The sequence below is a fragment of the Canis lupus genome, chromosome 37, assembly GCF_011100685.1.
Source record: "Canis lupus familiaris isolate Mischka breed German Shepherd chromosome 37, alternate assembly UU_Cfam_GSD_1.0, whole genome shotgun sequence".
Taxonomy (NCBI): Eukaryota; Metazoa; Chordata; class Mammalia; order Carnivora; family Canidae; genus Canis; species Canis lupus.
In genome coordinates this window covers 424270-438378 of record NC_049258.1, presented here as the reverse complement: position 1 = coordinate 438378, position 14109 = coordinate 424270, and the positions used below count along the sequence as shown (strand labels likewise).

Below are 14109 nucleotides of genomic sequence, written 5' to 3'. Positions count from 1 at the left end.
CTGTTAATATTTCGTAAGATAAACACTTGACATTACAATGTGTAAACTGAACATAATTTTTAAAACATTTAGTTTTATATTATTCTGGTTGTTTGACAATTCCTTTATTCCTCTTGTAATTATGATAAATTATTTTAAGTATACTCATGGCATTTGAATCCCTCAAAAATGAAACAAAATATATCAAGAGGGCTTAAGTAATCAAAGAAAGAAACAAATAGAGAATACCACTAGACAGAGACTTGCAAAACTGCCATTTAAAATCAGAACTACAGCAAAGATTTGGATAAATCATATGGCTTATTACCATGAATTTTAAAAAAGTACTGTGCTGCCATCTAGTAGACAAAGCTGATAATAACCAATTTCAGTTCTGAAAGGTTATGAACATCTTATGGAAAATATAGAAATGCCTTTTGGTTTATTCTTATGTGGGGTGGTTTTTTTCCCCTGTAGATTCCACCTCTGAGTGAAAGGAGATACTGGCTTCCAATTATGAACTGAGTAAGTCATGGGGATAAAAGGCACAACATAAGGAATATAGTCAATGATACTATAATAGTGATATATATCAAGACATAAGCTACAGTTGGAGTGAACACAGCATAATGTATGAACTTGTCAAACTACTATGTTGTACATCTGACACTGCTGTGTCAACTACACTCAAATTAAAAAAAAAATTTTTGAAAACCCAGAAATACTACATATTATTCAACAATACTCTTCCAAAATATATCCTAAAGACTACCAAGTTCGGACAACAGCTAAAAAAATCAAATAATTATGTTCTCAAATAAATTACATGATTTCCAAAATAGCTACCAAGAGTCCAATTTTTATTGGACTATGTGCTAGCACTGGGAGCTTCAGAAGTTCCCTGGCACAGGGATCCCTGGGTGGCGCAGCGGTTTGGCGCCTGCCTTTGGCTCAGGGCGCGATCCTGGAGACCCGGGATCGAATCCCACGTCAGGCTCCCGGTGCATGGAGCCTGCTTCTCTCTCTGCCTGTGTCTCTGCCTCTCTCTCTCTCTCTCTGAGTGTGACTATCGTAAATAAATAAATTAAAAAAAAAAAAAAAAAAAAAAAAAAGAAGTTCCCTGGCACAAATCTGAGCCCATTTAAAAAAACACACTTTCTATAAAACCCCAAGGCTGTAGTTTCCCAGATACAGTCTTTAGGGAGAAAGATGGGTGATGCCCAGTTAGCTGTACCCTCTACTTGTTTTTCCCCAAAATCTATATGAAGACTCACTGAACTCTAAATAAAGCAAGCGCTCAGACAGATAGTGAAGCACTGGGTATTCAAGATTTTGGATAGAGGTTTTAACCAGAATGCACTTAAGGAAGGACAAGGCCTTTTCTCCTTTAGCAGTGTCTGAACCTCTGGATTCTTTTTTTTTTTTTTTTTTTTTTAATGAGAAAGTGAGAGCTCATGCAAGTGTGTGCATGTGCACAGGCACGAGGGGGAAAGGAAAAGGGAGAGAAAATCTGAAGCAGACCCTCAGCTCAGCAAAGAGCCCTATGCTGGGGCTCCATCTCAAGGCAGTAAGATCACGATGAGGCAAAATCAAGAGTCGGACTCTTAACCAACTGAGCCTCCCAGGAGACCCCTGAACATCTGGATCCTAACACACACGGGCCCCTAGTCTACATCTGTACTAGAAGTACAAACTTTCCCACTTTAAACTACATCTCCAACCCCCTATCCACAGTTTTTCTTCATGACTTAGGTATCACCTTACAGAGCTCCAAAAGAGAAAAGTGAATACTGAGCTGTGACTCTTTCCACAAAAGTGGAGAAAACCTAAACTATGCCAGCACTCTAAGGGCACAAGAAAAGAGGGAAGATCATAATAAGCATGGAAAGTATATGACTGCTGGGGAGACAAAGATACTAAACAGACGTCCAAAGAAGGGATGAAGAGAGAGCAACAGTAGCTCATGTACATGCCACTTTTCTGGACAGTAAGTAAAGTCCCATCATTTAATTGTACCTGAGCATTCTCACCCAAATAGTCGGCCAGCTGAAGCAGAGATACGTAGCCAGTGGGCACACATGGTACACAGATACTGTCACACCATAAAACAGAGCCTAACACACAGAATAACATAGTATAACACAAACTAGTCCAGAGTAGTGAGTGACACACATGGAAATGAGCAGATCAAGGTTCTAGACAGGCTTTGCCACAAACTAGTTACGAAATCTAGTGCAGAGGCAGTGAAGTGTAATTAGTACTATGCCAACAAGTTGGTCAGGCACTGAGCTGAGTTTATAAACATTAAAGGCACCTAACCAGGGTCAGGAGAGCAAAGTTCTGGGACCCAGTCTGCCTCTAACTCGCTAGGGTTTAGATCAAGTCGATTCACATCTCTAGAGCCCAATCTATCTGTATTTACTAGAATGGCATTTCCGGGGTGGTTCCACACAGCACAACAAAAAAACAGTGATATGCTTATCAATACAAGGGTTTCATTGTCAAGTACACGCAGGGAAATGTTACTACCATAAACCATCAACCTGAGAGGTTCATGATGCACTTCAGTATAGGAAATCCTGAGAAGAGCTTACAATTAATGATTCAGTTTAATTTTATTTAATATGTTTTTTCCCAAGCCAGTGGGTCACTAAACTACTTTTTCCTTTTATAAATATCAACATTAGGGCAGCCCGGGTGGCTCAGCGGTTGAGCATCCGCCTTCAACCCAGGGCGTGATCCTGGGGTTCCAGGATCGAGTCCCATGTCGGGCTCCCTGCATGAGCCTGCTTCTCCCTCTGCCTGTGTCTTTGCCTCTCTCTCTGTGTCTCTCATGAATAAATAAAATCTTTAAAAAATATATATAAATATTAACATTATAAAACATAATTTGCCCTTCCTGAAAAAATCAGACAGAACTACCATGCGACCCAGCGATTCCACTTCTGCGTACATACACAGAAGAAGCAAAAGCGGAGACTTCAAAAGACATTTGCACACCCACATCCTCAGCAGCATTATGCACAAATGCCAAAGGGTGGAAACAACCCAAATGTCCGTCAACAGAAAAGGATAAATAAAACATGATTTGCATATTTATACATTACACATTTATACATCATTCAGCCTTAGGAAGGACGGAAGAAAATTCTGATACATGTTACAACATGCAGGAACCCTGAAGACAGTTTGCTAAATGAAATAGCCTGATGCGAAAGCACAGGTATTATATGATTCCATTAGTCAAATTCAGAGACAGGAGCAAAGAGGTTACAAGGGACAGGAGGTGGGGACTGACAATGGGGACCTAACTGTTTAACGGGCACAGAGTTTCAGTTTGGAATGAAGTAGTTCTGGCGATGGACGGCAGGGACAGCTTTGTGCACTTAAAGCCACTGAATTGTACACTTAAAAATGGTTTAAATGATAAATTTTGGGTTATGTATATTCTACACTCTTTGCCAAAACTGGGTTCATTTTCTCCTAATGCTACCTACCACTCTGTGATTATGAAAATCAATATAAATTACCTTACCTCAGCTACACAACAAATTGATCCCAAGGCTTCTCCACGAAAACCGTAAGTTGTCAAATTTTCAAGATCTTCATGACTATTTATTTTTGAAGTATAGTATTTTACTGCCATTACAGGTGCATCAATGGCCTTGATACCCTCACCATTGTCTCGTACCTCAATTTTATCAAATCCATAGTTCTCCTATAAAAAGTTAAAGAAACTTTTAGTATATAAAGACAGGAAACTGTTGTCAAAGAAATAGAAACACCAGAAAAATAATTGTGTCATTTATTTTTTATATAATCTTAATACTAAGAAATTAAGAGTTCAATATATTACTCAGTACTCAACAAGGTAAGTGTACTCTTAATCCCATCACCTATTTCTCCAAGCCCCACACCCACCTCCCCTCTGGTAATCATCAGTTTCTTCTCTGTAGTTAAGTCTATTTCTTGGTCTTTTTTTTTTTTTTCCTTGCTCATTTGTTTTGCTTCTGAAAATCCACATGAATGAAATCATAGAGTATTTATCTTTCTCTGACTTATTTTGCTTAGCATTATATACTCTAGCTCCATCCACGCTTTTGCAAATGGCAAGATTGGCAAGATTTCATTTTCTTATGTTTGAATAATATTCTGTCACAAATATAACCACATCTTTATCCATTCATCTATAAATGTACTTTGAGGCTGCTTCCATAATTTGGCTGTTATAAATAATGCTGCTATAAACATACAAAGGCACATGTATCCCTTTGAGTAACTGTTTTTGTTTTCTTTGGTTACTCAGTATGTGATAAGTGAATCCTAAGGTAGTTCTATTTGTAACTTTTTGATGAACCTCCACACTGTTTTCCATGGCGGCTGCACCAACATCCCCACCAACAGGGCAAGTGGGTTCCTTTTTTCCATATCCTTGCCAACATTTGTTCCTTCTTAGTTTTTAGAATTTGTTCATTCTGGCAGGTGTGAGGTGATACCTCATTGCAGTTTTGATTTGCATTTCTCTGATGATGAATGATGTGAACATCGCATTTTTAAATTGGATTTAGGTCTTATGGTGGTGAGTTTTATCAGTCCTTAATATATTTTGGATAGTAACCATTTGCTGGGAATGTCATTTGCAAAGATCTCCCACTTGGGAGTTTTATTGTTTCCTTTGCTGTGCAGCAGCTTTTTATTGTGATGTAGTCCCACTAGTTTATTTATGCTTTTATTTCCCTTGTCTTGGGAGACGTATCTAGAAAAATGTTGGTATGGTCAAAGCCAAATTACTGCCTGTGTGCTTTTCTAGGATTATGGTTCCAGGTCTCACATTTAAGTTCTTAATCTACTTTGAGTATATTTTGTATGTTGTTAAGAAAGTGCTCTAGTTTCATTCTTTTGCGTGTTACTGTCCAGTTTTCCCAGCACCATTTGTTAAAGAGACTTTTTCCCATCACGTTTTTAACTCTTTTGTGGAACATTAACTAACCATTTAATTGTGGATTTAGTGCTAGGTTCTCTGTTCTGCCAGTACCATACTGCCTTAATTACTATAGCTTATAATGTAACTTGAAGTCTGGAATTGTGATACCTCCAGTTTTTTCTTTTTCAAGTTTGCTTTGGCTATTTCATGGTCTTTAGTGGTTCCATATAAATTTAGATTATTTTTTCTAGTTCTGCGTAAAATGCTGTTGGTATTTTGACAGGGATCGCATTAAATCTGTAGATGGCTTCAGGTAGCATAGATAATTTAACAATATTTGTTCTCCCAACCCAGGAGCATGGAATGTCTTTCCATTTCCTTGTATCACCTTCAATTTCTTTCATCAATGTTTTACAGTTTTCAGAGCACTGGTCTTTAAACTCCTTGGTTTTAAATTTATTCCTAGGTACTTTACTATTTTTGGTGCAGTTGTAAATGGGATTGTTTTTTAAATTTCTTTCTGCTGCTTCATTATTAGTATGTAGAAATGCAACAGATTTCTGTATATTGTGTATTGTGTGACCTTATTAAATTCATTTATCAATCTTAGTAGTTTCTTGGTGAAGTCTTCGGAGTTTTCTATATACAGTACCGTGTCATCTGCAAAAAGTGAAAGTTCTATTTTTTTTTAAACAATTTGGATGCCTTTTATTTCTTTTTGCTATATGACTGCTGTAGCTAAAAATTCCAATATGTTGAATAAGTGGTGGGAATAGACATCCTTGTCTTGTTCCTGATCTTAGGAAAAAGCTGTTTTTCACCACTATGTTAGCCGTAGATTTTTCATATATTCCTATACCATATGGATATATTCATATATCGAGGTATGTTCCCTCTAAATCTACTTTGGCAAGGGTTTTTATGAATAGATGTTGTACTTTGTCAAGTGCTCTTTCTGCATCTATTAAAATCAAAACAATCATATGGTTTATATCCTCTTATTGATGTATCATGTTGACTGATTTGCAAATATTGAAAAGCTTTTGCAACTCAGAAATGAATCTCACTTGATCATCATGAATGATTTTTTAATGTATTATTGGGTTTAGTTTGCTAATCTTCTGTTGAGAATTTTTGTATCAATGTTCATCAGAGATATTGGTCTGAGTTCTCTTTAATTGTGGTGTCTTTATCTGGCTTTGATATCAGGGTAATGCTGGCCTCATAGAATGAATTTGAAAATTTTCCTTCCCCTTCTATTTTGTAGAATAGTTTGAGAACAATAGGTCTGAACTCCTCGTAATATTATCCTTAATGTTTGTTAAAATTCGTAATTTTTTTTAATGTTGGGAATTTTTTTTGATTACTGATTCAATTTTGTTGCTGATAATCAGTCTGTTCAAATTTTCTCTATCTTCCTGTTTCAGTTTTTGGTAGTTTATATCTTTCTAGGAATTTATCCATCTCTTCTAAGTAGTCAAACTTGTTGGCATTTAACTTTTCCATAATATTCTCAGATAATCCTTTTTTATTTCTGTGGTGGTGTTATTTCTTTTCTTTCGTTTGTGATTTCATTTCAGTCCTTTTTTAATGAGTCTGACTACAGGTTCAACACTTTTGTTGATCTTTTCTAAAAAACCAGCTCCTGGTTTCACTGATCTATTAATTTTTTAGTTTCTATGTCATTTATTTCTGCTCTAGCTTTTATTATTTCCTTTCTCTTGGTTTTGAATTTGTTCTTTCTCTAGCTCCTTTTGGTGTAAGGTTAGGGTATTTGATATTTTCTCGCTTGAGATGGGCCTGTATTGCTATAAACTTCTCTCTTAAGGACACCTGGGTGGCTCAGCAGTTGAGCATCTGCCTTCGGCTCAGGGTGTGATCCCGGGATCCAGGATCAAGTCCCACGTTGGGCTCCCTGCATGGAGCCTGCTTCGCCCTCTGCCTCTGCCTGTGTCTCTCATGAATAGCTTAATTACTATAGCTTATAATGTAACTTGAAGTCTGGAATTGTGATACCTCCAGTTTTTTCTTTTTCAAGTTTGCTTTCGTTATTTCATGGTCTTTAATGGTTCCATATAAATTTAGATTATTTTTTCTAGTTCTGCGTAAAATGCTGTTGGTATTTTGACAGGGATCGCATTAAATCTGTAGATGGCTTCAGGTAGCATAGATATTTTAACAATATTTGTTCTCCCAACCCAGGAGCATGGAATGTCTTTCCATTTCCTTGTATCACCTTCAATTTCTTTCATTCAGAATAAATAAAACCTTAAAAACAACAAACCTCTCTTAGGTTCATTTTTGCTGCATCCCCAAAATTTTGTACTGCATTTTCATTTGTCTCCATATATTTTTTAATTCCTTGTTTGATTTCTTGGTTGATCCGTTCATTGCTTGGTAGCCTATTATTTAATTTCCATGTATTTGGGCTCTTTCCAGATTATTTCTTGTGATTGCTATGTAGTTTCATTACATTATGGTCAGAAAAGATGCAGAGTATGACTGATCTCTGTCAATTTGTTGAGACTTGTTCTGTGGCCTAATATGTGCTCTATTCTGGAGAACGATCCATGTGCACTTCAAAAGAATGTGTATTCTGTCTTAGGGTGGAATATTCCACATATATCTGTTAAATCCATCTGGTCCAACATGTCATTCAAAGCCACTATTTCCTTGTAGATTCTGTTTGGATTACCTGTTCACTGATGTAAATGGGATTTAGTTCCCTACTATTACTGTATAATTGTTTTGTTCCTTTCTGTTTATTATCAACTGTTTTATGCATCTGGGTGCTCTCAAAATTATTTATAATTATTGTCTTCTGGGTGGATTGTCCCCTTACGATTACATAGTGTCCTTTGTGCCTCTTGTTATGGCCTTTGTTTTAAAATCTGTTTTGTCCAATATAAGTATTGCTACCCCAGCTTTCTTGTGCTATACATTTGTATGAAAAATGTTTCTCTATCCCCCACCTTCAATCTGCAGGTGTTTTCAGGTCTGAAATGAGTCTCTTGTAGACATCATAGATGAGTCTTTTTTTTTTTAAGATTTTATTTATTCATGAGAGAGAGAGAGAGAGAGAGAGAGAGGGGCAGAGACACAGGCAGAGGGAGAAGCAGGCTCCATGTAGGGAGCCTGACGTGGGATTTGATCCCTGGACTCCAGGATCACGCCCTGGGCTGAAGGCAGGCGCTCAACCACTGAGCCACCCAGGCATCCCTGTGTTCAAGAGAGTTTCAGTTTTTTTATCCATTCCATTACCCTATGTCTTTTGATTGGAGCATTCAGTCCATTTACCTTCAGAATAATAATTACTGCTATGTCTTTATTGCTATTTTGGTACTTGTTTTGTGGTTGTTTTTATGGCTCTTCTCTGGCCCTTTCTTCTTGCTCTCTTTCCAGGTATGCTGGCTTTAATGATATTCTGGGATTTCTTTATTTTTTGTGTATCTATTACTGGTTTTTGATTTATGGTTACCATTTAGTCTGTATATAACATCCTCCACATATAGCAGTCTATATTAAGTGGATAATTAAGTTTCAAGCCATTCTTTACTTCTCTCCCTACCATATAGGTATTTGGTGTTATATTTTACTTCCTTTTGTAAATCCCTTGACTGATTTTTACAGATACACTTATTTTTACTGCTTTAGTGCTTTCTACTTTTACTCCCACTTTTGCTCTTTCCTTTCCACTTGAAGAGTTCCCTTTAATTTTTCTTACAGGGCTGGTTTAGTGGTCAAGAACTCCTTTAGTTTTTGTTTGTCTGGGAAACCATCTCTCCTTCTATTCTACATGATCTCCTTGATGGATAGAATATTCTTGGCTGCACATTTTTTCTCTTTAGGACTTTGAATATATTGCGTTACTCCCTTTTGGCCAGCAAAGTTCCTGCTGAAAGATCCCTTGATAGCCTTATGGGGTTTCCTTCATATTTAACAGTCTTCTCTCACTGCTCTTAAAATTCTCTTTATCACTACTTTCTGCCACTCTAATTATTACATGTCTTGGTGTGTGCTTCCTTGGGTTGATTTTGTTGGGGCATCTCTGTGCCTCTTGGATATAGATCTCTGCTTCCTTCCTTAGAAGGAAGGAACGAACATTTTCAGCTATTATTTCTTTAAATAAATTTTCTTCCCCCTTCTCTCCGTCTTCTTCTTCTGGGATCCCTATAATACAAATGTTATTATGCTTCATGGGAGTTGCTGAGTTCCCTAAGTCTGTTCTCATTCTGTAGTTTTTTTTCTCTCACTCATTCAGCTTGATTACTTCCCATTAATCTGTGTTCCAGTTTGCTAATTTCCTCCTCTGCATCCTCTAGCCTGCTATTACTCCATCTAGTGCACTTTTCTTTTATTTATTTAAATTCAATTTAAATAATTAATTAATTATTAATTTAATAATTAATTAATTAATTATTAATTTAAATAAATTAATTTAATTTATTTAATTCGATTTAATCATTAGATTAAGATCTAATGTCTTTTTAATTTCATTTACTGTGTTCTTCATACATGGTTCTTTTTCATCTCTTTGATCAGTGAGATCCTTAATCTCACTGATGTGCTCCACTCTTTTCTCAAGTCCAGGGAGTGTCTTTATGGTCATTACTTTAATATTACTTTTATGTTTCTCTTAGGTTTCTTGCTGTGGTTGGCCCTGTTATTTCATTTGGAGACAGGATATATGCCTCCTCATTGTGTCTAATTCTCTGTTTCTGTATGTTTGGCAAGTCATCTACGTGTCCTGCTTTTGAAAGTCCCAGTCTTGTGAAGGAGAAGTCCTATCAGCATCAGTATGCTGCATCAGTAGTGCAGCATCCCCTGTTCACCAAAACCTGGCACTTCAGGGGGTATCTCCTATATGTGTTGCATGCACCCTGCTATTGTGTCCTGGCCACTTCTTCCTTCACTGCAGTGCTCTGCAGAAACTCTGTCTACTACGGGCGATGTTTGGTCCCTGGCTGGGGTGGGCATGCAGTTTTAATGAGTGCTGGTCTGCTGCAAAATGAGACCTGCTGCCATTGCCGAATTGGGCCCCACAAAATGCATAGGATGGCAGAGTGGACTTGAAACGCTGGGACTGAGTCATACGTAAGTGGGAAGGGTGGATATATGGAAGTGTGGTGTTAGGGGTTGGGGGGTGGGCCTTGGTATAAGAAAATGTCAGTGGCTAATTCTTATAGGGTGGCTGTGTGTTCATGCTGGCAGGGGTATGGGAGAGGAATGGTGTCTTCTCACTCCTTTTTCCTTGGAGGAGTCCCTCAGTGATCCCTGCACTCTAGGACACACTCTGAAACTAGTACTCTCCCTCCCATTTTCAAACTGCTGCTTCTAAGCTGTAACTGAGGGCTATTTGTTGTGCTCTCTTTAAGGGTGGGGATTCAGCTTCCTATTGCCTGCCCTCCAGGTTCTCCCAGAATGGAGCCTGCTGATTTTTAAAATTCCAGGCTTCAAAACCTGCTTGCTTTAAGAATTCATCAAATTCAATCCCTCTGGCTTTCAAAGCCAAATATTATGATGATTTACCTTCCCTGTGCAGGTTCCCAAATGTGATACAGTCTTTCTCTCCTCTCTCCATGCCTGCAGCTTTCTCCCCTCCATGGACCATCATGGTCTGTTTCACTCCCGAATGCATTTCTGCCTTTTCTACTCCTTCATGTGGCCTTTTCTTTATCTTTAGCTATGGAGTTTGTTTTGCCAGACTTCAGGTCTTTTCTGGGTTATTTACACTGACGTTGAGTGTTATCGAGTTGTATCTATGACATGAGGTAAGCTCTTAATAAGCTTTCTATTGACTAGAAACCTTAGCAATAACAAAAAAAGTCATCTAACACATATTGTGTATATTATATATATTAATATACTACATTCTTACAATAAATTACATTTTAAAATAAAGTTATTAAGAACTCCTATGAAAGAGAAAATACATTTATAGTACTTGTACTATATTTACCAAAAACAAACAAACAAACAAACAAAAAAAACCCATGTCAAAATGGATTCATGCAGTCCATCCAAACCTGTGTTGTTCAAGGGCCAGATGTATATTTTTTTTTGAACAAATACAGCATTCATGTGGTATAGAACAGCAGTTCTCAGCATTAACTAGAAACCTGTTACAAATGCAAATTCTTGGGCCCCAAATAAAATCTGATATTCTAGGGCCTGGTAACTGTTTTAATAAACACTTTAATAAAGTGTTCTGATGCACCCAAATGTTATTAGAACCACTAGCATAGAGACCCAGGACCCGGGGTAGCTTGAAGGTGGTGAATAATAGCTCTTCAAGTCTGCAATAAAAAATGGCCCTCAGTAAAACTACATTGCAAAAAATGGGAAAGACACAGAATGGAAAGAAAAAAAGTAGAAGAGGCGGAGCTTGAAAAATTTGTGGTAGAAAAAGTACTGGACCACTGTGTAGTGAATGGGAAGGTGGAGTATTTCCTGAAGTGGAAGGGATTTACAGACGCTGACAGTACTTGGGAACCTGAAGAAAATTTAGATTGTCCAGAGTTAATTGAAGCATTTCTTAATTCCCAAAAAGCTGGTAAAGAAAAAGATGGTACTAACAGAAAATCTTTATCTGACAGTGAATCTGATGATAGCAAATCAAAGAAGAAAAGAGATGCTGCTGATAAAACAAGAGGCTTTGCCAGAAGTCTTGATCCTGAACGAATAATTGGTGCCATGGACAGCAGTGGAGAATTAATGTTTCTCATGAAATGGAAAGATTCAGATGAGGCAGACTCGGTGCTGGCAAAAGAGGCAAATATGAAGTGTCCTCAAATTGTAATTGCGTTTTATGAAGAGAGACTAACTTGGCATTCTTGTCCAAAAGATGAAGCTCAACAATTGTTTGTGTTGTTTTATATATATATATATAATATATATATATATATATCTTTGTTTTTTGATTTGTTGGTGTGAAGAAATAATATTTCATTAGAAATAATATTCTAATGAAAATCAAGTTTGATATGTTTGTTTTGAAGTAGTGTTGGAGGAGTTGGGGTTTTTTGCATCTATAGCACTGGTTACTTTGAACAAATAAAAGCTTTCTGTAATTGTTTCCTTATCAGGAAAAAACAAAACAAAGTAAAACAAAACAAAACAAAAAACCCCACTAGCACAGAGCAAAGATCTTGAATAGGTTTTAGAAACAGAAAGACCTGAACTCTAATCTCAGATTCACTACTAATTACTAATTATAGGACTTTGGGCAAGTTATCAGAACCTTAATTATTGTAAAAGAAAAAAAGAAGTATAGTAGTAATTAAGAGTTTTTATAAGGAACAATTGCAACCACAAATGAATGTATATATATGCAAATACGTGCATTTTATATATAAACTGTATTTGTGTATATACGTGAAAAGGGTTTCTTTCCTACAACAATTTTTATCATTATTATTTCTAATGCTGTAATACTAAATGAAAATATCTGATAATTAGGAGATTACAAAAAAGTGTATTCCTATATTCACTCAATTTACTCACCATTTATGTACCAGGTACTGGGTAGGTATGGAGGACACAAAAATTAAAAAATATAGACCTTACCACTACAAGCTAGTAGTTTATAATAAGGAAGGTAGACATGCAAGCTAACTGTAACAAACTATCATTAAATGTCATAAATCATATTAACTCAATGACTTAATATACATCATTTAAGATTTTTTTTAATGTGAAAACTATGAGCCAACCAGGGATATAGTTTTGAAATTAGATTAGATGGAAAAGACAAAATGCAAATGAGCATAAGGCAAGTAAATATGAATAACCAAGAATAATTAGTAGAAAATAATAACAAATTAGATTCACGTTTTATATGATGGAGTCCTAAAGAATAAGTTTGCTTTTAAATTTTCCTTTAGTGTTACTGTAGTGCAGATCTAGATTAAAATTTATTTTTAAGAATTTACTCTTACAACAAAAAATGCAATATCCTAAAAATAATTTACTAATACAAAAAAAGAAGAGAAAGGTAATAGTTATAAGAAGAAATCATTTGCCCAGCCCTTTTTTGCTTTAAAGGTATTTGGCTTCTTAGGGACACTCACCAGTTTAACATCTATGCTTGTGGCACCTGCATCCAAAGAGTTTTCAAGGAGCTCTTTTACCACACTGACCACTGAAGTGATTATCTGAGAGCTTGAAAGGAGGCGCACTGTTGCTGCAGGCAACTGTTTCATTCTAGCTTTTAGTAGGGTAGCTAAAGATAAAATTAAGTTGAAAAAATAAAATTGTTAAACATTCCTAACAGATCTGATAGTGACAACAATAATCAACTGTAGCTCACATTAATGAGCTCCCCACTATGCTAGGCTCTCCTATAAGCACACATAGTATTAAATCATTTATTTCTTATAATATTCTTTAAAGTAGGTGGCATTATCACTTCCATTTTGTAAGATTGAGGCACAGAGAGGTTAGCTGGTAAATCATACTATGGTAATAAAGAAGAGTAAGAAAAACATTATACTATTAAACTCCAATGAGTATAATACATGACCCACCAGGGTAGGAATGACCAAGTGGTGCTGCCCCCTTGGGACGTGGAAAATATCAGGCAGCCATAAACCTTAATGGCAATCTCAAACATTAGTCATCTATATGTTTTTGATGAATTATAATGTCTTTTTTTCTAAGGTTTTATTTATTCATTCATGAGGGACACACACAGAGAGGCAGAGACACAGACAGAGGGAGAAGCAGGTTCCCTGCAGGGAGCCTGACGAGGCACTCGATCCCAGGACCCCGGGGTCTCGCCCTGGGCAGAAGGCAGATGCTCAACCGCTGAGCCCCCCAGGGGCCCCTGAATATAACTTATTATATAACACGGCATACACATGTTAAAGATCCCAGAATACTTGGCCCACACCAGGTTCCTCTAAACTCCAAAATGAACAGGCTCCCCACCCACCTTCTAATCCCCACCACCCCAGCAGTTAACCCATGGCCTGGAATCAGACCAGGCTTAGATTCAAGAGGTTTTCTGTCTTTGAGAATGCCAAGATCTAAGGAAAACACCGATCAAACTTTGGAGCAGAAACCCAGCATCATCTCACCTTTTACTCTTTCCAGACAATCTCATTACCCTCAACATTTTTGCCTCATTCTCTATAATCTCTTTTCCAAAATCTCCTGTATTTCCCTCAAATCCCCAATTTTGTCCCCATTCTGAGGTCAAGGCAGAC

At 36.9% G+C, this 14109-nt stretch overlaps 2 protein-coding genes across 14 annotated transcripts in view; one reads left to right on the top strand and one right to left on the bottom strand.

Moving 5' to 3' along the window:
- Nucleotides 1–14109, bottom strand: part of PMS1 (PMS1 homolog 1, mismatch repair system component) — a 107318-nt gene that overhangs the window by 71966 nt on the left and 21243 nt on the right. For 11 of the 13 annotated variants that reach the window (XM_038585127.1, XM_038585129.1, XM_038585131.1 and 8 more), the window contains exons 2-3: nucleotides 12973–13124; nucleotides 3515–3697 (exon numbers count right to left, since the gene is read on the bottom strand). In XM_038585127.1, the coding sequence (XP_038441055.1) occupies nucleotides 3515–3697; nucleotides 12973–13104 (315 nt within the window). In that variant the 5' untranslated portion in view covers nucleotides 13105–13124. Of the gene's footprint in view, nucleotides 1–3514; nucleotides 3698–10432; nucleotides 10663–12972; nucleotides 13125–14109 lie in introns of all 13 variants that reach the window. The other 2 variants (XM_038585133.1, XM_038585135.1) reach the window with 2 other exon arrangements.
- Nucleotides 11016–11915, top strand: LOC102153091 (chromobox protein homolog 3-like). Its single transcript, XM_038585145.1, is given in 2 exon segments — nucleotides 11016–11264; nucleotides 11266–11915. Coding segments are annotated over 2 exon segments (624 nt in total). The 5' UTR covers nucleotides 11016–11211; the 3' UTR covers nucleotides 11837–11915.